Genomic DNA, 22,885 nt, shown 5'->3' with positions numbered 1-22,885 from the left:
CCCCTCTGACATCTCTCTTTCTGAATTTCCCCCTCAGACTCACCTGAGTACGACAGGTATCTTGCAGCTTCAAATACTTTTCCATAAGGATTTGATTTATCTTGTTGAGGACGATGTTCATGCCATCCCGACTAACTAGGGCCAAATCTCGGTAACACTGTGAAGTAAGGGAGAGGGTGAAGGGTGGTGTGGAAGATCAGACAAGCAGAGACCAAGGCCTTCATCTTCCAGAGCCTCCCCAACTCCCTACCAGGGGCCTTGAAGGCCCAAAAAGAAGGCCCCCATTCTAAAACTTTCTCTTTATGCTTGTTCCCTGCTTTTTCATACAGGATAGCAGATGGGAGCCATTGGCTTGATGAGGTTCTACTGGGAAAGGGGGCATGAGCTAGCTGCTAAGAAGGCAGGAACCCTTGCTGCATTGAGCTCCATTTCTGCCCCTCACCAATCTTTTTAGGAAGGGCTGCACTGCTTGACACTGGGTGCTAAGCAAAGCCAGGCAGGGGCCACCTGCTTTTCATCTGCTACTCAAAGGTCACAGTGGAACCGTATGATGCTCTGGGCACAAACAAGAGCCTAATGAGGATTTCTAGAAGTCAGACAACTTGGCCAAATACATAAAGTCCTGGGAGATGGACAGAGACAGGGGCCACTGGGACAGGAGAGACAGAGCATCATCCCATATCAGTGACATGATCAGTGTTTAACTATCTATCTTCTCTGAATTTTGTTCTCCATTTACCTGCTCTCTGGGGGAAAGGATCCTACAATAGGCCACTACTTAACCACTGAAGAGGGGAATTATGCCTGTCAGACCCATTCTTGGGTGGAACCTTAAGAGGGTGTGTGTCACTATTCCCTCGGCTCCATGTGTATCTCTGCTTGGTGAGTGCTACCTATAGAAATGCCCAGCAAAGAACCTCATGTGTTGGGCTAGGGGCTCCTAGCCTTCTAAGTGGCACAGAAAAAGTAAGAAAAAGATGGCTCCACTTTTTTGTTAGCAGGCCAGTAGAAGATATGCTGACTGGAGGACACAACACCAGTTTTCCAGCTAGTCGGAAGAAAGGCTACCAAGATTAGGCAGGGAAGGAAGAGGGTGCTGGCAATGTGTGTTGGTGGGGGATAGGGGAGAGGATACATGGAAAAGGGAAGAGTGTGTGAATCAGTTTTGAGCCACCATGGTTTCCAAACCCTTTCTCTGCTACACACTCTCCCACCATCTCAGAGTCTGGTTGCTCCGTTCAGCTTTCTCAGAGGAAACTGGAGGCTCAGCAACTAACTCCATCCGACTGTCTTAGTCTTTTGTTCTCAGCCCTAGCACTGGGGATCCGAGCAAAAAGAATTACACAGGGATCCCCAAATTTCTTTCTGTCCCTTGCCTCAGCTACTAAACAGCAAATGATCTAAGCAAATACCTAACACTCGGAGATCCTTACATTTCTTCTGTACCATGACCCCTTCCTAAACTAAAAGTGATTTTTCCTTGCCCCTGCATAGATCAGAGGAATGGGGAGTTTATGGCTACCAACAAGGCCACAAAGATAAAGGGCACCACAAGGCAGCTGCCCTGGACCACAGAGAACATGTGAGCAAGCTGACAAAGGGCAGGCAGGGGTTTGGCTGGAGGCAGAGGTGCTCTGCCCAACTCAGAGTAAAATTTACTTTCAGTTGATAATGAATACAAAGCACCCTCAAGCCAGGGAGGCTGATGTCAAGGGCAGAAGACAGGTTCTTCTCAGGGGTTTCAAAGGGCAGATTCATGCTGCTCTGGGAACTCTGCCTCAACAGGAGGGATAGGCTTCCATACTTTCAACTACAACTACTGGTACCAAATAACAACTGGCTAAGATGAGTGCCCCACTCTTCATGTTGTCAATCACCCTGACAATCCGTGTGCCAGGCTCATCAGTTGGCCTGGAACAGAAGAGGAAGGAAAACTCTGGGAAGCGTGGGGAGTAGGCAGGCAAAAAAGAGAACAGGGAGCGTGAAGAGAAGAGGGGGGCAGGAAGAATATAGGTGTGACTGGGCCCTGTGCCCTGACAGCTTCAGACTAGAGACAAGAAGCTGTCCCACTGGGACAGATGCGAGCCTCTGCCCAATGCCCACCAGTCCCCCGATGAAGAGAAGCCTTGCTACCTTAGAGATGCCTTCATCAAACTCCAGCACCAGCAAAGAATCTCAGGATAGCTGGAATGCCACACCCTCTACCAACACCAAGAGTTCCTGAATCCCCTAGCAACATCTACCTCTATATTTGATTAAAGTAGGACACAGGGCAAGACACAAGGTATGGGGTATAAAACAGGGGTGGGGGAACCTGTAGCCTTGAGGCCACATGAAGCCTTCTAGGTCCTTGGGTACAGCCTTCTGACTGAGTCCAAGTTTTACAGAACAAATCCTTTCACTGAGGGAATTTGTTCTGCAAAGTTTGGATTTAGTCAAAGGGCAGCACTTGGGGACCTAGAAAGCCACAGCCTTGAGGCTGAAGGTTCTCCACCCCTGGACTATAAAACATCAAGAAGCAGCTAGATGGCACAATGGACAGAGGGCAGGACCTGGAGGGAAGGGAACCAACAAGTACTTATTAAGCCAGGAACTGTGCTAAGCGCTTTACAAATTTCACATCTGGTCCTCACAACAACCCTGAGAAGTACATGCTATTTTTATCCTCATTTTGCAGATGAAGAAACTTGGGCAGACAGTGATTAAGCAGCCTACCCAAGGATCAAACAGCCAGCATCTGAGGCCGGTCTGCACTCAGGCATTCCCGACTCCAGCCCCACTGCTCTATCCACTTCACTAGTTAGCTGCCTTCAAGGAGTTGGGAAGTCCTGAGTTCAAGCCCAGCCTCACACACTTACTGGCTTCGTGCTCCTGGGCAGGTGCAATGTAATCACTGTCTGCCTCAGTTTCCTCATCAGCAAAATGGGGATAATAATAGCATGTCTTCAAGGGGTGATGTACGCAGAAAATGAGATGTTTGTAAAGCATTTTGCAAACCTTCAAGTACTATATTATTATTATTACTGACTGCTAAGGGGGCAATTTCAAATTCAGAGTGGTAAATGCCTATAACCTATCTCATTTCTTTTTTTTTTTTTAAATCACTGCTGTCTCTTCCTTCTGATGAATGCTACCACTGAAGGCAAATGCTTCTCCTGCCTCAATTCTACCCTAGCTAATGTACATCCTGGAGGGTCAGCCTCAGGGCCTCATGACTTCTGCCTGCCAGCAATGACCAGGGCCTATTTAATCCCTTGCTTTCTTGGAACAGGTTTCTAATGAATCCAAGATTCACTCTCCTCTGACACCATCCCACAAAATCTCTAGCCAATGAGACTCACAGAACAGATTCTTAAATCAATCCTGAGGTTTCACTGACATTCCAAAGACCGAGTTAAGTCCAAAGAGCCCTTGGAAAACAGCCCCTCGGCTCTAATTTGCAGCCCAACACCATCATTGTAGTTTAAGCAACACTCTCCATTCTGTGTCCCTGCAGAAGAAAAACACCACCACAAACAACCTGTGGTAGGAGGGTGGGATTTTTCAAAAAATGGTCGCCCTTTCTGGGGAAAGACTAGAGCCCCAGGGAGACGAGATGCCTGACTTTTCCACCAAACCCTGGCTCAAGGTCCCTAATGAGTCACCCTGCCTTCCGGCACCCCTCCCTCAGCCCTGCCTGTTTTCTTCCCTCCCCTAAAGATTGCTCTCCAACTGGCCTTCAGTCTCCACCGCCCCATGTCCAAGAGGTCAGATCTGAGGCTGTGCTCAGTGCCTGGATCACAGTGTCTGCTTCAGCAGCACATATACTAAAACTGGAATGACACAGAGAAGATCAGTGAGACCAAATCAGGACATAGGGCTCAGCTCAGCTGAAAAGCCCTGGCCTCTGAGTTTGAATCCTGCTCCTGCTGCCAAGCTGCTGTCCAAACTGGAGCTCCATATGCCTCATCACTCGTGTGTGCCATGGAAACGGGGCTCCTTTTTAAAGGATAGAAGACATGCTGGTCTCCTGGGAAAGCTGAGCACCAGATAAGCATTTGCAGTGCCAGCTCTGCATGCTCCAATGTACCAGGGCCAGCCAGAAAAGCTGAGAGCACTCCCACCAGCAAGCCCTATTCATTTGCAATTACCTGGTATGATTCACATCTCAGCTTTGAAAAAATTATTCACTTTCCAATAGGCAAAAACTAATTGCATAGGTAACTAAATTAGATGTCAATTGCAATTTTAAAAAACACAACAGAAAACCAGACCTTAATCCAGTCTCTACCATATCATGACTGTGCTTGCCTCCATCTTCCTGCTTGCTAACAATTTGATTAAAATGAGGTACTAAACCAGATCATGGCATGGCTTACCAACACCAAACTGGGGTCAATTGTTTGTCTGTAGCACTCCAGATAACATATTTAGTATTGAAATTAAATGGTAATTTGCCTCAAAAAGGTCCAAGCCACAGGATAGCCTGGCAGAGCTTGGGAACTCAAAGGAAGTCTGGCACTGAACAATAATCTCCCCTCCCCTAAGACCTTAGTTTAGCTGATAGCTCTGCTGAATTTAATGCAAACACATCTGTTTCTTTTCCCCACTTTTGGTCTCAGCTCAGGTCTGTAGGGTCCACAGGTACCTTGCCCTTGATCCTAACAGCAAGGTGGTATACTGGATAGAGTGCTTGACTTGGGGACAGGAAGATCTGAATTCAAATCTTGCCTCAGACACTTGACAACTGTGTGACCCTGAGCAAGTCCCTTAACTTTTCTCAGCCTCAGTTTTCTCACTTGTAAAATGACTTTAATAATAGTACCTGTTTACTTATTATTTACTTTATTTATTATTATTTACTTTACATTTATCAAATGAGATAACATGTAAAGTTTTACAAACGTTAAAGTACTATATAAATGCTATCTAGTGTTATTTGTCTTTGGTTCTTTCTCTAGGAGGAGACTAGGATGATGAGGAGAGGAAACCACCGAACGCCTCCATTCCAAACTCTTTTTTTGCTGATTGTTGCCAGTTATTTCAGATCTGACTGCTCATGACCCTCTTTGGAGTTTTCTTTCTATCAAAGATACTAGAGTGGTTTACCATTTCCTTCTCCAGCTCATTTTATAGATCAGGAAATTGAGGCAGAGTGAAGTGACTTGCCCAGGGTCACACAGCTAGTAAATGCCTGAAGCTAGATTTGAACTCAGGTCTTAACTCGAGGCCAGGAGCTCTATCCACTGTGCCACCTAGCTGTCCCCCCTCTTTTTTGGGGGAAGGAGTATGTATATGTTTTTTTTTTTGGGGGGGGGTATGTAAAACTCCAGAGAACACAGTCAGAAAGGAAGATATGAGGAAGGAGAAGATAACACTTCACTGGAAAATTGCAGGTCTGAGGATTGGTTTTGTCTATTTCCATGCCTCCCAAGGGCTCCATTTAAACCATCCCAAAGACATGAAAACCTTAGTTTATAAAAAGCCCCAGAGGTAGTTCAATGCACTTCCTCAATCAGCCTACATTCTTCTGATGGCTCATCTAAACCCTGATGCTACAGCTGAAGCATGTTTTATCTTAAACCCTGGGAGAGAAACTGAATCTACTGGTCAATCTCCTTCGTGTAAGAACCCTTACCGGACCTAGCCACTCCTACTGAGTTTCTGCTTGGCTCTCTCTGCCCAGAACAATCCCAGTCTATCTTCCCTCACAGTTCCTGATTTTCTAACCCTCTTACTACCTTTTGGCTTCTATGTAACCTTCTTAGCACTAGAGTCTAGAACTAGGTGTGGGACCCTAGGCACTTAGAAAATGAGGCAATGGTAGGGAGAAGGTAATGAACAACCAAATGTTGTAGAAAGATAAGAGGCATAGAGAGGGAGGGAGAGGGAGGGAGGTAAGGAGGGAGGGAGGAAGAGAGAGGGAGAGAGGGAGGGAGGGAGAGGGAAGGAGGAAGGGAGAGACAGACAGAGGGAGAGAGGGAGGAAGGAGGAGGAGGGAGGGAGAGAGGAAAGGAGGGAGGGAGAGGGGGAGGGAGGGAGGGAGGAAGGAAGAAGAGGGAGGGAGAGAGAGGAAGGGAAGGAGGGAGAGGGAGAGAGAGGGAGGGAGGGAGGGGGAGGAAGGGAGAGAGGGAGAAAGAGAGAGAGAGAGAGAGAGAGAGCGCGAGAGCGAACTTTACCTACTTTCTTCCTTGCCTTCCTGCCACAAAACTATTCACAAAGCAGGAGACTGCCCAGCCTATCTCTATCAGGTAAGCTCCATAGGTCAAGATCACAACTTCAAAGAACAGAGTTGTGGGTGGGAATATTACCTTCTGGGCTTGGCTGGGTTCTGTAAGGACAAGGGTAAAGAGTCCCAGGCAGATCTCCTCATGCTGGGGAGGACCTTTGCACACCTGGATGTGAGGAAAGAAGGAACAGCTGTCAGTCACACCCGGTTATTTTCAGAAACAAATCCTGCCAGAAACCCTGTGACTCCTGGGGAACTTGGGAGGAGAAATCTCTCTCCCTAAGTTGGATGTAAACCCCTCCCCTCCAATCTGTGTGCATGTGAATAACAGATCAGTACAAGGAGCAATGGAGCATCCTTTCTGAGTGAGGGTGTGAATGCTGTCTTGTTTTCTTAGGGGAAAGTAGGGAAAGTCCTACTACTCCCCCCAAGAGCTGTTGTAGGCCAGCTAGGTATTCCTGGGAGCTGGGAGAAATGTTTAGAATGAAAAATGATGTCACTACCTCTGGTCACTAATGCCCTTCAGTGCAAGATGGAGCTAGGGAAAAACAGGTAGAATAGCACAAAGAAGACTGAAGGAGATAAGATTTGCATCCTCTGTCACAACAATCTGAATCTGAGCAAATCATTTAGCCTTCTGGATCTGTTTCTTTATCCCATAAAATGTGGATAATACCTGCTCCATCCCAGAGCTGCTGTGAGGCTCAAATGAGATAATGTATGTTTTGATAAATAGGATAAGCACTATAGAAATGTGAAATAACATTATATTAAGCAAAAAAATGTAGGGGCCTTTTCAGGCACTGAATTGGTTTTTTTTTTTGGAGGGGGGAAGGCAAGGCAATTGAGGTTAAGTGACTTGCCCAAGGTCACACAGCTAGTGTGTCAAGTGTCTAGGGCAGAATTTGAACTCAGGTCCTCCCAACTCCAGGGCCAGTGCTCTATTCACTGTACCACCTAGCTGCCCCAGAATCTAGCCTTTGTTTGACTTCCATGTGATGGAAAGAAGGTTTGAACTTGTCACCCAATTCCTGTCAGCTTTTCCATGTTCTTGGATCTATTTCCCAACAAGCACAGGTCCAAAGGAAAAAGTAGCTAGTGGACTCACATGGGCGTTGAGGGCATCATTGGCCTCTCTCTCAGAGACACCACTGGTCATCGATGTCACAATGCTCATGCACCTTTCCAAACGCTGCAGAGAGGTGAAGGAAAAAGAGAGTGTGAGGGAGTATGAAAAAAATGGATTGAGGGAACACAATATACCAAACCAAAAATCACAAGGGGTTCTGCGAGAATCTATTCTGTAGCAAATCTAGCATGCAGTTGGCACTACTAATGACTAATAACCATTGTTCCCTGACCTTGAGAAGCTTTGATTTTTCAACCACAGCTAACATCAACAAACTTCAATAAATACAGCATAGATTCAAAGTGAAGTCTAGGAACTTTGCCTCTCCTACCACCCTAATCATTCTGATCCATTTTGCCTTTGCCTTAGAAGTTAACCCCAAATCTGTTTGAGGACAGTTTTTCATTGCTTGTCCTATCATTGCTGGAAGGGGGTGAAACCCAAATGGGCACAGAGCAGGAAGAAGTGACTAGATTTACTTCCACCTTCAGTATGATTTTATGGTTCGCCACAAAGTATTTTTTTTGTTCAGGAATGGACCTGTAGGACCCACAAGAGAGTATAACCAGCTCAGCAACAGGGACAAATGGGTAAGAATGACAGGTCAGCACCTCATCTTAACCACTGTCCTTCACCCCAAGGAGCCCTTGCTATCCCTGTTCAAGGTCAACAGGTATAAAGAGCTCCACAGCTTCAAAACTCCAAGGAGAGGGCCAAATGAAACTTAACAAGATCCCAGAGCCATCTGGATTTGAAGCTGTAAGACAACCCTACCTCCAACCCTGAGGTCTAACTACACCCCAAAGTAGGTCAGACCAGTGTGTGCCAAATAGGAATAAATTGCACTTGCATAGGTGTAAGATGGGGAAGGTGTGAAATCATATGCAAGTCAAACTGTGATTCCCACCCCCCTCCCCCATTCCCCTGAGCTACCACCAGCCAGCTCCAGCACTTTGTGGAGAGGGAGGAAGGGGAGAGGAAGAAAAGCTCTCACTGATGAACAGCACCCAGCTGAATATTCACTCTCCTGTGCCTCTCTCGATGTGTCATCCCTTTCCACTCATGAACATCCTCAATATTTGCAGTAACAAACAACTGCTCCAGTTGTTCAGGACCCCAAAGGAAGTGAAGTTGTTCAAAGCTGAAAACCACCAGGTTTTCTCTACCAAAAAGAGAAAGCTTTAAGTAAAGTGAAAAGTGGGCTGGGGTTGAGAATAGGTAGCAGCCCAGGGGCCTCTTGGGAATTAAGACAGTATCTTTATTCCCAAGAGAGGTAATCCTTACAGAACCAAAGGAGTTAAGGAGAAGAGAAGTGTATAACAATAGCTGGACAATTAATACATTTACATATTGATTTGGGGAGATTTGAACCCTTTCAGAAAGGAACTCAAGAAAGAGCATTACACAAACGTGCTTCCAATAACAGCCAATTACCAAATGAAGCCCCAAACTGTAAGGCACAGAGAAGCTAAGCCCCTTTGACCTCGACAGAATGGCTACCCCTGGTCTAATCTGTTTTCCCACAAGATGCAGGGGAGGTGGAGAGAAAGATACAGTCCTAATAACAAAGTTTAAGCTAAGCAAGGGGCCTAAGCCCTAGATAATTTGGTCTGTAAATATGATTGGAAGCATAAAGACCTTGAGCAGGGTCTCTCCAGCTCTTGCCCACACCCTGAAGGGCAGAGCCAACTGTATAAGTTAATGCCTGGGGAAGGAAGAAAATGGCTTCTTGGAACAGAGGCATGAGAATGATCAGAAATCACATGAGACAGATAAGGACATAAGGAGGCAGGTTCCCTCAAAGCAGTTTACAATCAAAATACAACCACTGTGGTCTCCCCATGCTGAGGAAATTCCTTTTAAATCAGAAATGCTCATTTACAATGTTTCAGGGACCCCTTAGATGAAGAGAGCAGTGGACAGCCACACCAATGTCACATTCCCTCCCTGAACTCTCTCCCACCCCAATCTTAACCTCCAATTTGTGCTGGCTGCAGTAAATTCAGAGCCAGTCCCTCAGAGAGTAAATATTTACTGTCTCCAGGAGCTTCTAGTCTGATTTTTCTAGCAGTAAGTGCTACCTGAATGGGGTTTCCATTAACAGCCACAATGGAAAGGATGTGGGGTGTATGTCTCCTCTACAGAACTGTAATGCAGTTCATTCTACTTTCATCCTCCCTGGTCCCTCACTCAGCTGAGTTCTGAGACTAGGGCCAGAGAGGATATCCTGGTGCAACTGTGTATACTGCTTCCTTGAGGGAGACAGCAATAAATGTCTCAGGAGAAACCAGTGGCCCTAAAGAACCAAATTCCACTGCTCTGGAGAGAGCAAAAAAGGGCGGGCATATGGGACCCCCCAATGACAGTGGTGCTCAAATGTGCCATATTCATAAACCATTTGTCAAAGAAAGTATAATTTTTTTTAAAAATCAAACAGAAAACCAAAAAAGTATCAAAACTCTTGTCTCCCAGGGGCTCCCCATAACTTTAAGGGAGTTCTTACTGAGGGTCCTCCTCTTCCTACTTTATTTATTTATTTGCTTTTTGGAGGAGGAAGGTAGGGCAATTGGGGTTAACTGACTTGCCCAAGGTCACACGGCTAGTTTTGTGTTAAGTGTCTGAGGCCACATTTGAACTCAGGTCCTCCTGACTCCAGGGCCGGTGCTCTATTCACTGCGCCACCTAGCCGCCCCGAGTCCTCCTCTTCTTGTTCTCTGCCCCATCCCCACCCACTACTCCCAAATCCTGCCCAGACTCTTGCTCATGGCCTAAAAATTTGACTTCTTTGGAACCACAAGTCCCCAACTCTTGTACTACTTACCCCAGTCCCCCACTGGGCTGACTCCTCCCTCAGCTAGGAATGAGGAAAGCTGATCAGGAATAGAGATGGCTCCTAAGAATTGGAGCCAGAGGGTCAAACTTCCTAGGGATGGAGGGAAATTCACATTCTCTGAGCCTGGGGTACTCTTCACTACTGTTTCAAACCTGAGAACTCTAAAAGACCCTTCCCTCTAATCAAACCAGACTCTAAATCCTCCATCCAATTTAGCAACCCCTATGTATATAGCTCATTCTGCCTGCATTAATGCATTTAGTTCTTAACTTTTCTTGGGCTTTTTTGTGGGTACATGTTGTCTCTGCCATTGACTTAGCTCCTCCGGGGCAACCAGCAGGCCTCCTTCTTCACTATCCTCATCAAGGGCCTAGTATAAATGCTCAAATCACTGACTGACCTTATAGAAAGCTATCCCTGCATTCCTGGGCAGCAGAGGAGATCATGCAGGAGAAACAGCCACAGCCACAAAGAGCAGAAGCCAGTCATCACCATGCACTGAGTACCCACTAAGTGCAGAGCCCTGTGCTGGGGCACTGTAGGGAGATAAAGAGGGAGGAGAAGCCATAATCCCTGCCCTTGGAAAGGAAACAAACAATGGAACTTGGCTTTGGTGGAATGTAAAGACAGAGGGCAAGGAAGGAGTAGGGATGTTTGAGGCATGGTGGGAAAAAAATCTGTAGATTAGAAAGAAAACAGAGACTCCCTGTATAGGAACATTTAAAATTTACTTCTAGATAGTCCAAAAGAATGCTTTTTCCCTGCTGCCATCCTTACTGCATTTACTAGTAAATATATCATTTGGTTCCCTCCAGTGAGGATCAGCTGAGCAGCATGGGAGGCTGCCCTAGCTATGGGCCAGGATGGATGGAAGAACTGGGGGGCCTTCATCTGTCTTTTTTTTTTCATATCTGGAAAACTCTATTACAATGTAATTGATTTCCTTGGTAATCCTACTTAATTTTATGCATTTAAAAACATGATTCTGTGGAAGGGGTCCATGGGCTTCTAAACTGCCAAAGGGGTCCATGAAAAAGAAAAGGTTAAGGTCCCCTAGGCTAAAGGATAATTTCATCATGGTCTGGGTATGGGGAAGTCACAGATTTCCAACAGAATCTCAGAAACCTTTCCCCTTCTCTCCCAGGTGCACAAAACTAGACAATACTTAGTTGTCCACAGAAAAGGAAAAACACAATACTAGGCTCCTAACAGACGCACGACACTGTGAGGCATCATGACATGATGTGGAAGATCATCCGTCAGTCAGAAAGCCTTGGGTCTGAGGCCCAGCTTCGGTGTTTCCTAATTGTGCAAATCTGGACATGTCATTTTAACCTCTCTGAACCCCATCTACAAAATGGGGAGAGCAATATTTGAGCTCCCTGCTTCAAAGGTTCATTGTCAAGAGAGCATCTGAAGGGGTGGCTAGGTGGTGCGGTGAGTAAGGCACAGGCCCTGGAGTCAGGGGAACCCGAGTTCCATTCTGGCCTCAAACACTTAACAACCACACACACACAAAAAAACTAGCCGTATAACCTTGAGCAAGTTACTTAACCCCAACTGCCCTCCAAAACAAAACAAAACAAAAAAAAGAGAGCATTTGAAAACCTCAGAGTGCTATATAGTTGTTAAGTGATAGCTGGCTGATGGAGCAGTGGCCATTTTTAAACCAAAGACAATCCCAAACATGGGGCAATGCTAACCTCATTTTTATTTAGTTTGGGAATGTATTAAATTATTTTAACAGCATATTTACTTTCCAAATTCTGTCTGCTGAATCTACTACCTACCTACACAGATGATGGAAGAGTTGAGGGGGGGAAGGGAAGGATTAGTTTAGAAGCTTGGTTTGTTGTCGATTATTAAGAGTTACCACCTCTTCAGTCATCTATAAACCTCATTTTAAACCACCATTTCCACCTCTTTTTTACCCCAATTCAACATTTTCTCAACAGAGACCTTTATCATTGGTTTTAGAGACGGAAGATCTGGCTTCAGCTACTTGGGTCAAAACCCCTCTTGGCCTCTATTACATCATCTATCAAATGAGGAGAGCTGAACTAGATAATCTCTAAGGCTTTTTCTAAATTCCAACTCCAGGAATCTCACCTATCACTCTACCTTCTTTCTTGTAGCTGCTGATGAATTAGCAGCACAACTGGAAAACAGGCCTTAAAGATGTACCCATTCTGCCCTTGGATGAATGTATCAGGAGAGTTTGAGGCCTAGTAAACAGCTTACCTGCCAAAATCTAGGTCTGAGTCTTTTTTTTTTTTTTTTGCTTTTTGGAGGGGGGAAGGCAAGGCAATTGGGGTTAAGTGACTTGCCCAGGGTCACATGGCTAGTGTTAAGTGTTTGAGGCCAGATTTGAACTCAGGTCCTCCAGACTCCAGGGCCGGTGTTCTATTCACTGTGCCACCTAGCTACCCCTAGGTCTGGGTCTTATAAAGTCCTTAGGTGGTACTCAGTGGGAAAGATCACCTGTTCTTCATATGCACTGGGCTATCACCTACCTGATGCCCAAAGCCCCTCTACTCACCCTCATTGATCAACCCAGACTCTTTCATGGTAATTTCCCATTTCCCTTTTTATAACTCTGAAATTCCTCTCTGCCTCAAACCTCTTATGCTTCCATCTCTCCCTCACTCCTAAACCTATGCTTCACCCCTCCCATGGCCTTCAACACCATACCTCTTCCAGCTCTTCTAGTACATTACTCCTGTTCTGGCCTCCTTTTTGTCCCTTAGTAAACCTGAGCCCATATCATATACCCTGACTCCTCGTCCCACCATCATGCATGCTTGGCCAAACCCCAATTATGTATTACCCCACCATCCAACTTCTTCCCCCTCAATTCTCATCCTTCTCAGTAGAGGTCCTCATCTCCTGTTCTACTGGGAAACCAGGTCATCTGTCATGAGCTCCCTCTTCTCTTATTTTGTATCTCAAAATCCTTATACATCACCCACCCATTTCCTTCTCCTTTGCTCCAAAGGCTTACCTAACCCCTTTATTCATGTCCTTGACCCTAGCCCCTGCTATATTCTCTGGGAACTTGCCCTTTCCATAATTTTTTCTTTCTTTCTCCTTTCAATCCCTCTCTATCTACTGGCTCCTTGCCTGTGGGGACCCCATCCTTTAAAAAAATTAAAAAAACCCTTTTATTTGACCCTTCCACACCCTTGAGGTATCCACCTCTCTTTTTCCTTTCATAGACAAACTTCAGAAAAGTCATCTATACTCATTGCCTCCATTTCCTCACCACCCAATCACTTCTAAATTTACAATCTGGCTTTCTGCCTTATCACCTGAAGAAACTACTCTCTCCAAGATGATCTCTCGATTGTTAAATCTGATGACCTTTTCTGTCTTCCTTTTTTTGACCTATGTGCAGCTTCTGACACCTGAACCATTCCCTCTTCCTATATCCTGTGTTCTCCAGATACTCTTCTGGTTCTCCTCCCTGTCATCATCTTTGTCCCATCCATTAAGCACAGGTGACCTCCCAAAGTTCTTCTAGACCCCCTTCTCTCTCTATATCCATTGGGTGACCTTATCAGTTCCCACCAGATCAATTATCATCTTTATGCAATCCCTATCTAATCCCTATCCTACACTTCAGTTGCCCATTACCAACAGCTTGCTTGATAAATAACTCCACCTACCTATCCCACAGGGATCTCAAAGTCAGTATATTCAAAATGGAACTCCGATGCTCTCCCCAAGCCCATCCCTCCTCCAAATTCCTATTTTTGTTGAAGAAACCATCCTTCTAATCACCCAAGGCTGCAAACCAGGAAGTATTCTAGACTCTACATTCGTCTTCACAATTATATCCAAGTCTCTTGTCAATTCTAACTCATTCTCTCACATTCGTCCCCTCATCTTTACTCATACAGACACCACCCTAGTTCAGGTTCTCATAATCTCTCATCTGGACTACTAGAATAGCCTAATTCACCTCCCTTCTTCCAGTCCCAAATATCTTCCTATAGTACAGTCCTGGTCAAGTCATTCTCAATTGAGAAGCTCAAGCTTCAATGGCTCCCTATTGCCTCTTGGATAAAATATAAAATCCTCAGCATGGCATTTAAGCCACTTTATGACTTGGCTCAAGCCCACCTTTTTTTAAAGCTTATTTCACATTAGACTCCACCCACTCTGTTGTGTAGCTAAACTGGCCTACTTTCTATTCCTTGAACCCATTCCAGACAAAATGGCCTCCTAGCTTATTTGAAGGTGTTGTGTTTCCTTCTCTGTGCCTTCGCATATGTCTTCTGGCAAGGCTGGAATGCATTCCCTCCTCACTGGAATCTTTTCTAATCCTTAGCTTCCTTCAAAACTCATTTTATTGTCATTTTTTGCCTTTTTTTTGGAGGGGGGAAAGGAAGGGCAATTGGGGTTAAGTGACTTGCCCAAGGTCACAACAGCTAGTAAGTGTTAAGTGTCTGAGACCAGATGTGAACTCAGGTCCTCCTGACTCCAGGGTTGGTGCTCTATTCACTGTGCTACCTAGCTACCCCCAAAACTCATTTTAGAGGTCACCTCAAAAGTCCTTCCAGATTTCTCAGTTCACTCTTTCCCTCTTCAAATTATATCTTATCTTATATGCTTATCTGCATAAAGTGAGCCTCCCACTAGAATAGTAAACTCTTGAGGGAAGGGGACCCGGACTCCCCCCATTTTTATTTCTATCACTAGGGCCTAGCTTAGTGACTTGCATATAATAGGGACTTAAATACTTGTTCCAGTGAATGAAAATGAATTCTTGTGCTTGAGTGTAATACCAGGGGCATTGGGGAGAGACTCTTAAGTCCCAATCCTTCACCCCATTTGAAGCAGGGCAAAAGTAAACAGACACCATAGCTTTCTCTGGGTGCCCAAACCCATTCTAAAGGTCTTGTTGGCATCACCTAGCAACCAGGCCACCACAGAGCCCAGTCAATGGTGTGCCTAATAGGAGGTCCCAAGAGCTGACTCAGGTGTTTCATCAGCCCCCAGCCATCTCCAGGCTTTGGATCAGGTACCCCCAGTTCACTTCCTAGATCAATAGGAAAGGCCTAGTTCTTAAACAAATCAGCCATGGAAATAGCCAAGGTGGGTAGAGATGTCAGGAAGTGTGGGTGACTTGTGGGAGATGCTCAATAGGTCTCTCACCTCCACCCCCCATCAATGTTGACTACTGTTACTATGGCAACCAGCCCCAGGAAGTTGGTCCACACTTCCTCCTCCTGGGATAGAAAATTTGGAGCAGAGTTTGGGTTCCCTTAGAAGAAAATGGAAGGAAGGCCCCTTTGCCCCACTCTTTCAAGTGCCCCCTGCCCCCACATCCACTCCAATCCCCCTCTTCACCCCAGTCTCTCAGCTCCCCACACCTACCTCCTCTAACTCATCCTTGGCATCCAAACTGGTGGAAAGTAGCAGCCTCCCCCCTCCTGGGGCTCCTGCTCCCGCTCCTCCACCTCCCGCTGCTGTTCCCGAAGCAGCTGTGGCTGCTCCCCCCTTTCCCTTCTGTATCTCCATGGCTGGAGCCAGGAGAAGTGGGGAGATGTGGGAGGAGTGGGGAAGAAGTCCTAGAAATGGGCAACTAGGGGGGTGCTAGAGGACCACGAGGAAGAGAGGAAGGGAGGAGAGAGGTTGGGGGGGGAGGGGAAGGGCTCCTGCCCCCCCCACCCCCTCTAAAAGAGGCTGCCCCTGGGGTGGGGGGGAGAAAGGGGTGACTCCTCTGGGTCCTGCCCCTTCGGTGGGGAGGGGAAACCCCTTTAGTTCCTCTCCCTAAGGTTAGGGAGAGAGGGGGAAGGGAAGGGTCCTGTCCCAGCAGGGGAGCGGGGGCGACTCGTCTGGCTCCTGCCCCTGGGAGGGCAAAGAAATCCCTAAGTTTCTGCCCCCTAAGCAGGGAGTGGGGGGAGTCCTGCCCGAGATGGGGGGCGGCAAACCCTTCTGACTCCTGCCCCTAGGGTATGGGGAGTGGGACCCCTCTGGCTCCGGCCCCTAGGGGGCTGGGGAGGGGCTATGAGCGCTATAAGGGGGCACGGGGGACCTGCTGCTCCTTACAGCACACAGAGGCGGCCATGGTGGAAGGGATGGGGGGAGGACAGGGGCACAGGCGGGCGGGCGGGGGAGAGAGGAGAGAAGGAGCCGCGGAGCCCCACCGGAAGTGCCCGGTCGCGATCCCGAAGCTTGGCCAATCCCAGTCGCCGCAATCATTCGGCGTTTCGGCCGAGTTGGCGAAGGGCAGTGGGTCGGACCCTTCCCTAGCCGCCAATTGGATCGAATAGGGGAAAAAGAAGGCAGATGGACATCCCTATAGACCAATCATCTTCCCAGATTCTGCCTGGAGAGGCGGAGCTGGGCGGGACTGGAGGGGGAGGGGAAGGAGACCAGGAAGGGGAGACGGGGCGTCTGGGTTGCGCCTGCGCGGAGTTGGTCTCACGCTTCCTTCTTTCTCTTCGTCTTTGGGCCCGTGACTGAGCTCACTCTGGCCTTGTGCGCTTGTTTTTGCTCTGGGGCAATGTAACTTTCAAATATGGAAGGGTTGGGTTGAAGGGAGGCTGCCTAATCTCTTCTGGAGTAGGGGAATGTTTGGGAATTTCCCAAGCAGGCTGGGAAATATTAGTGCATAAACATTCCACTTAAGCAGATTTTGGCGGGGGCCGTGGCCCTTGTGTTGTGTGTTCGAAGAGCGAACATTTCAGTGAAGCACGTGCCCACTTCTTCCTATACTTCTCCTTAAAGGGTCAGTGTGATAAGGAGGGTGGGGAGATTACCCTCGAAAGCAAATGTGACGCCATTCCTTAGATTATGGCCTTCATAAGTTGCTGTGGCTGAAAAATGTCAAGAGACACAGGACCCATTCCAAACCCTCTCTGGATTGTTTAGTTGGCCGTCCCCTGGCTTTGGCTGGAGCGGTGTGTGTCCCAAGAAAACCCAGGGTCATACCCATATGACAGTGAGGGATTAGGGACTAGGGCTAAGACTGGTTTAAGATCTATTTTAGTAACATTTCACTTGGGATGAAAATTTGAAATTGAAAATTAAGCACCCTGTTTAAAGAAGCAAATGTTCGGCATGTTCATTAGTTTCTGCATTTTTGAGATAGTCACTAGTTCGAGCTCCCTCTCTTCAATCAATTAAGCAAGTATTTATTAGGAAAACTACTGTCTGTGGCTCTGGGGGATACAAAGACAAATGAAACAGTCTGTACTGTCAAGCAGTTTACAGTTAAATTTGGGGAAACAGCATGTACCTAGGTAAATGAAAAAAAAAAAGACTTGGTTAGATTTTAAGCTATTAAAAATGTTGGTAATTGGATTTCAATATAATTGCTTTCATTATGTATTTTACATTATTCTGAAAAGGGATCCATAAGTTTCCCTATACTGTCGAAGGGGTCCCAAAAAGAACTTTTAAAGATTCCAGGAGGCACAGGGAAAGAAGCAGAGTATGTATGTCTGTGCAAAGGAATGGAAAGGGGAGATGGAATGTCTGTAAAGGGCACAACAAATTAGACCAGTATGGTTGGAATGTAAAGATGCATTGAAGGGAGAGACTGGTGGCAGGGAGGACAGAAGACTTTTTTTTTCTTTTTAAAGTCTAGGTAAGAGGCAATGAAGACCTAAATTGGGGGTAGCTGTGTAAGTACAACAAAAACAGAGAGGACAGATTAAGAGATATTACAGAGTTAAAAATTGGAAAGATTTAGAAGCTGATGGAAAAAGTGTGATGAGGAAGAGAAGAAAATTGAAAATGACTCCCAGGCTACAAACCTGGGTGACTAGGAAGATGGTGATGCCCGTGGTAGAAATAAAGAAGTTAGCATTAGGAATGGATGTAGGCGGAAAAGATGAGCTCTGCTTTGAATATGTTTGAGTTTAGGATGCCATTGGGACATCCAGGTGGAGATGTCCATCAGGCATTTGATTAGGGAGGACTGGAACTCAGGAGAGAGATAAGGACTAGATATTTGAGGTCTGGTAATCATGTGTATACAGATGATTGGACTCATCATGGGAGTTGAGATTAGAAGAGATACTAGGAGAGAGTATACAGAGAAAGAATAGAGGACTCAAGACAGAACTCTAGGGTATACTCACACATAGCAGGGACATTCCATCTCCCAACTCCAGGCATTTTCATGATCCCATGCCTGGAAATGAAGCTCTCCCTCCTCATTTTTGTCTCATGGCTTCCCTGGCTTTCTTCAAGTCAGCTAAAATCCTACCTTCTATAGGAAGCCTTTCCTGATTCTCCCTTAATTCTAGTGCTTTCCCTTTGTTGTTTATTTCCAATTTATCATTGAATGTAGCTTGTTTGCATGTTGTCTCCCCTATTAGATTGTAAACTCTGAGAGCAGAAACAATCTTGCTTTTCATTGAATTTCTAGCACTTAGCACAATGCCTGATACATAGCAGGTGCTTAAAAATCTTTTGACTGACATGTACAATGAATCAGCAAAGGAAACTGAGAATGGGATTGTGAAACAGGTATTAAGAGAACAGGAGGGAGCAGTGTGTAAAAAAAAAAGCAAAACAAAAATAAAACAGGGAGAACAAACTATTCAGGAGGAAGGGTGTAAATCAAGAAGGAGGGTCAAGGAAAGGTGATAAATTTAGCAATTCAAAGGTCTTGGTCTTTCTAGTTTTAGTTCAATTGCAATTCAGTAAACATATATTGAACATTTACTATTTGTGCTAAACATTGAGATAGAGAAATGAGTGTGCAGACTTTTTCCAAACTTAAAATATACCCTTTAAGTGGTTATATGTATTAGTGAGTCAGTTTCCAATTCAAGATTTCTGCTCAGTAACACTTCCCATTTTCTAGAAACCCTTGAAATCTACCTTTTGCTCCAGCATCAGATTTAGGATTCTTCACATTTTTACCTCCTCCTTCAATTAGTGAGCTTCACTAAAGTCCTGTTTTGATGCCTCATCATGGAGTGGGTTCTTGAAAAGTATGGCAAGGAAACATAAGTTTTAAAAAGTATTACCAAGCTAACCTTTACCAAATGTAGAGAGGCCATTACCAGAAGATTGACAACCAGGCAATTAATATTTTTTGACTGCAGCAATTCATTAAAGGACCTACAAAGGCCTGGAGTAGTTGAGGTCTGCATAGGTGGAAGGTATAATCATACTAATAAAGTCAAACATATTCTTTTTTTTTCTTTTTAAGCAATCAGGGTTAAGTAACTTGCTCAAGGTTAAATGGCCAGTTATTTCTGGGTGTGGTGCTAAGTATCTGAGCCCAGATTTGATCCCCAGGTTATGCCGACACTGGAGCCGGTGCTCTTACTTGCTGTGCTACCTGGCCGCCCCAGTCAAACATATCCTTAAATTATAATAAGGGAAGTATGATATAGTACTGAGATCAGCTATTATTGCCAAAATTTCAATTCAATTAAAAAATATATTATTTTATAATGTTATGTCACCTTATTTTCATATATACCTCCCCTTTTTCCTACACAAAGAAAAGTTATCCCCTTATAGCAAATATTTTTTAAAGAAAGAGGGGGAAAAAAGAAAAAAAAAGTAATTCAGCAAAACTAATTGACACATCAATAGAACTGTATAGATAATGGTCACTATCCATAGGTCCACAACCCTGCAAGAAAGAGGGAGAAGCACATAGTCTCATATCTCCTTTGGGACCAAGTTTAGTCCTTATTATTACATAGTTTTCAGTTTTGTTTTTGTTCTTCCATTTACATTGTAATAGGTTTATGGCTTTCCCCACTTCTGCTTACTTCACTTTGGGTGAGTTCACAGAGGAAGGAAATCAGCATTTATTAAGCTCCTACTATATGCCAGACACTTTACAAATATCTCATTTGAACCTCAAAACAAGAACTCTGTGAGGTAGGTGCTGTTATTGTTGTTTGTCCTTCATACTCAAAGAGTACCAATGATATTACAATGTTGGGGTCAAAGTACAGTGTGTTTGACTGTGGCTAATCAGACCAATGCAACCTTGGAAGGCTCTACCACAGGTCAGGTATAAATAGCCTGTTTGAACATTTGGGGTGGAGATGTCTCTAGATTTGCACATCTCGCATTTCATTTTGGGTTACTTCAATTCTGCTTTGCTAAAAGAGCATAACATTTTCTTTGATGTGGGCATACCATGCTGGGTAGTCTTGTACCAGCATCTCCTATGTCTTACATAACTAAAGTTCTTCAGAGAGATCTTGAAAGTATCCTTGTATTGCTTTTTCAGACTTCCTTGTGACCACCTGCCTTGCGTGAATTCTCTGTAAGAGAGTCTTTGAGGCAAATGTACCTTTGGCATTTGGACTACATGACCAGTTCTTTGGAATTGCCTCTCTGCAGTAGAGTTTGTTGTCCTGACTTTATTGTCATATGTCTATAAAATCTGGACAGTCTACTGGCACTATGCCAAAAAATTGAACCATTTCCATTTGAATTCTTAGGAAAATTTTGAAGATCACCTGGCAAGATAAGTTCCCTGACACTGAGGTCCTCTCAAACTGAACTTCCAAGTATTCAAACTCTGCTTCAGAGAGTACAACTCTAAAGATGCTGTTATAATCCATATTTTGCAGTTAAGGCAGAGGTGAAGTGACTTGGTCACAGTCACATAATTAATGTATCAGGCAGGATTTAAACTGAGGTCCTTCTGACTTGAGGCCCAGAATTCTATTCACTATGCCACCTAGCCACCTCTAGTAGAGTAAGGGGAGTCTCTTTCCTACTTCAATCCATCCTTTAGCCACCAAAGTGATTTTCCTAAAACATGGGTCCAACCATGTCACTCCCCTACTCAATAAACTCCAGTGGTTCCCTATTCTTTTCAAGACTGGCATTCAAAGCCCTTAAAATCTAGCCCCCTCCTACATTTCCAATCTTCTTACACATTATTTCTTGTCACATGATTTTTAATCCCATGATACTGGCCTCCTTGCTATTCCATGAGTAAGACACTCTTTCTCTTGACTCCAGACATTTTCTCTGGCTGTCCGCCATGCCATGCTTTCCCTCCTCACCTCCACTGACTGATTTCCCTAGATTCCATTAAATCCCAACTAAAAATCTCATCTACAGGAAGCCTTTCTCAATCCATCTTGATTCTAGTGTCCTTCTTTTCTTAACTATTTCTTACTCAGAACTTATTTGAACACATTTTTTTGCTTGTCTCCCATTTTGGATTATTAGTTCCCCCAGGGCAGGGACAGCCTTTTGCCTTTTTTTGAACATAGTGCCTGGCACATAGTCAGTGCCTAATAAATGTTTATTGACTGACTAACTGGCTGAGTATTCCTCATACAAGATGCTTATCTCCAGACTCCAGGCATTTTTACCCTTTTGTAGCAGCAAGCACCCCAGCATCCCCAGGGTGGCTGCCAACACAGGTTCTTAGATCTGCTTTTCTAAAGGAAAGCAACTCAAAATGGGTTAACAATCTTGCTTTAATCAATCAAACATATCATTTACCTAGTTCAGGGGAAAAAATCAGTATCCTGAATTTCAGAGTATACAGACAGAAGTTACAAGCAGACAGAGAAACAATTCAGCAGACAGGCTTCCAACTACCTGACCATTATATCCATACCTAGTCACAGTTACCAGAGAGGGAAGCACTAACAGCTGCCCAGAGTCTCGTCTGGTCAAATCTCACAAGACTTCTCAAAGTGAACCCCAAAACAAAATCTCACATCAGGGTATATATAGCCTTCTCCTGGCTCAGAGAATGTCACAACCCTCTTGTCCCACTGCCCAATCACAAAGCATCAAGGTGTGGGCATTCCTGAAAAGCAAGTCTCCTGCCACAGGCTCCATGTGACCACAACTTATTAGGGGGAAGAGTATATTTTCAAATCAAGGAAGGTTCCCAGAGTCACTTAAGCCTATCAAAGGGCCTAGGGACAGGGAAGATCTTAAATTCCCATCCCTATAACACCTTTGTTCCCCAAACTTTGGAATAGTTCCTCCTCATCTTCACCTCCTAGCTTCCCTGATTTCCTTCAAGACCTAGATAAAATTCCATCTTCTGAGAAGCCTTTCCTGATCCCCCTTAATGCTAGCACTTTCTCTTTTTCTCCAATTCTCATATATATATATATGTATATACATATGTATATGCATACATGCTTATTGTACAATTTGTTGATTATCTCCAATTCTCATATACACGCAATATAAAATACATATATATATACATATAAATAGATACATACAGAGAGAAAGAGTTTGTTTGCACATAGGTGTTTGCTTGTTGTCTATCCCGTTAGATTGTGAGCTCCTTCAGAGCAGATCCCAGTGCAGGTGCTTGGGTACAACCTTTTGACTGAGCCCTTTAAGTAAGTATTTTAAGTAAGGGAATTTGATTTGTGAAGTTTGGATTCAGTCAAAGAGCCAAGCTTGAGGACCTAGAGGACCACATGTGGCCTTGAGTTAGAAGGTTCCTGAGTTAGAAGGTTCCTCACCCCTGGCCCAGTTCTTAGAGCCTGGCATATAGTTGACACTTGATAAATCCTTACTGAGGCAGCAGCTAGGTGTCAAAGTGGATAGAGTACCGGGCTTGGAGTCAGGAAGTCTCACCTTCCTGAGTTCAAATCTGGCCTTACACACTTACTAGCTGTGTGGCCCTGGGCCACACTTAATGTATTTGCCTCAGTTCCTCATCTGTAAAATGAGCAGGAGAAGAAAATGGCAAATCTCTCTAGTATCTTTGCCAAGAAAACCCCAAATGAGT

General features: G+C 45.0%; 1 protein-coding gene across 1 annotated transcript in view; it reads right to left on the bottom strand.

Moving 5' to 3' along the window:
* The window catches only part of INTS3 (integrator complex subunit 3), a 38,927-nt gene extending 22,709 nt beyond the window's left edge, over positions 1-16,218 (bottom strand). The window contains exons 1-4 of the mRNA XM_069078035.1: positions 15,550-16,218; positions 7,317-7,400; positions 6,291-6,374; positions 44-157 (exon numbers count right to left, since the gene is read on the bottom strand). Of these exons, the coding sequence (XP_068934136.1) occupies positions 44-157; positions 6,291-6,374; positions 7,317-7,400; positions 15,550-15,693 (426 nt within the window). The 5' untranslated portion in view covers positions 15,694-16,218. The remainder of the gene's footprint in view (positions 1-43; positions 158-6,290; positions 6,375-7,316; positions 7,401-15,549) is intronic.
* Positions 16,219-22,885: the final 6,667 nt, after the last annotated feature.

Source organism: Petaurus breviceps, unplaced genomic scaffold (assembly GCF_028583685.1).
Source record: "Petaurus breviceps papuanus isolate PSGF00001 unplaced genomic scaffold, PetGlider_PUasm1.0 91023, whole genome shotgun sequence".
Classification (NCBI taxonomy): Eukaryota; Metazoa; Chordata; class Mammalia; order Diprotodontia; family Petauridae; genus Petaurus; species Petaurus breviceps.
This window is presented reverse-complemented; position numbering and strand designations above follow the sequence as displayed.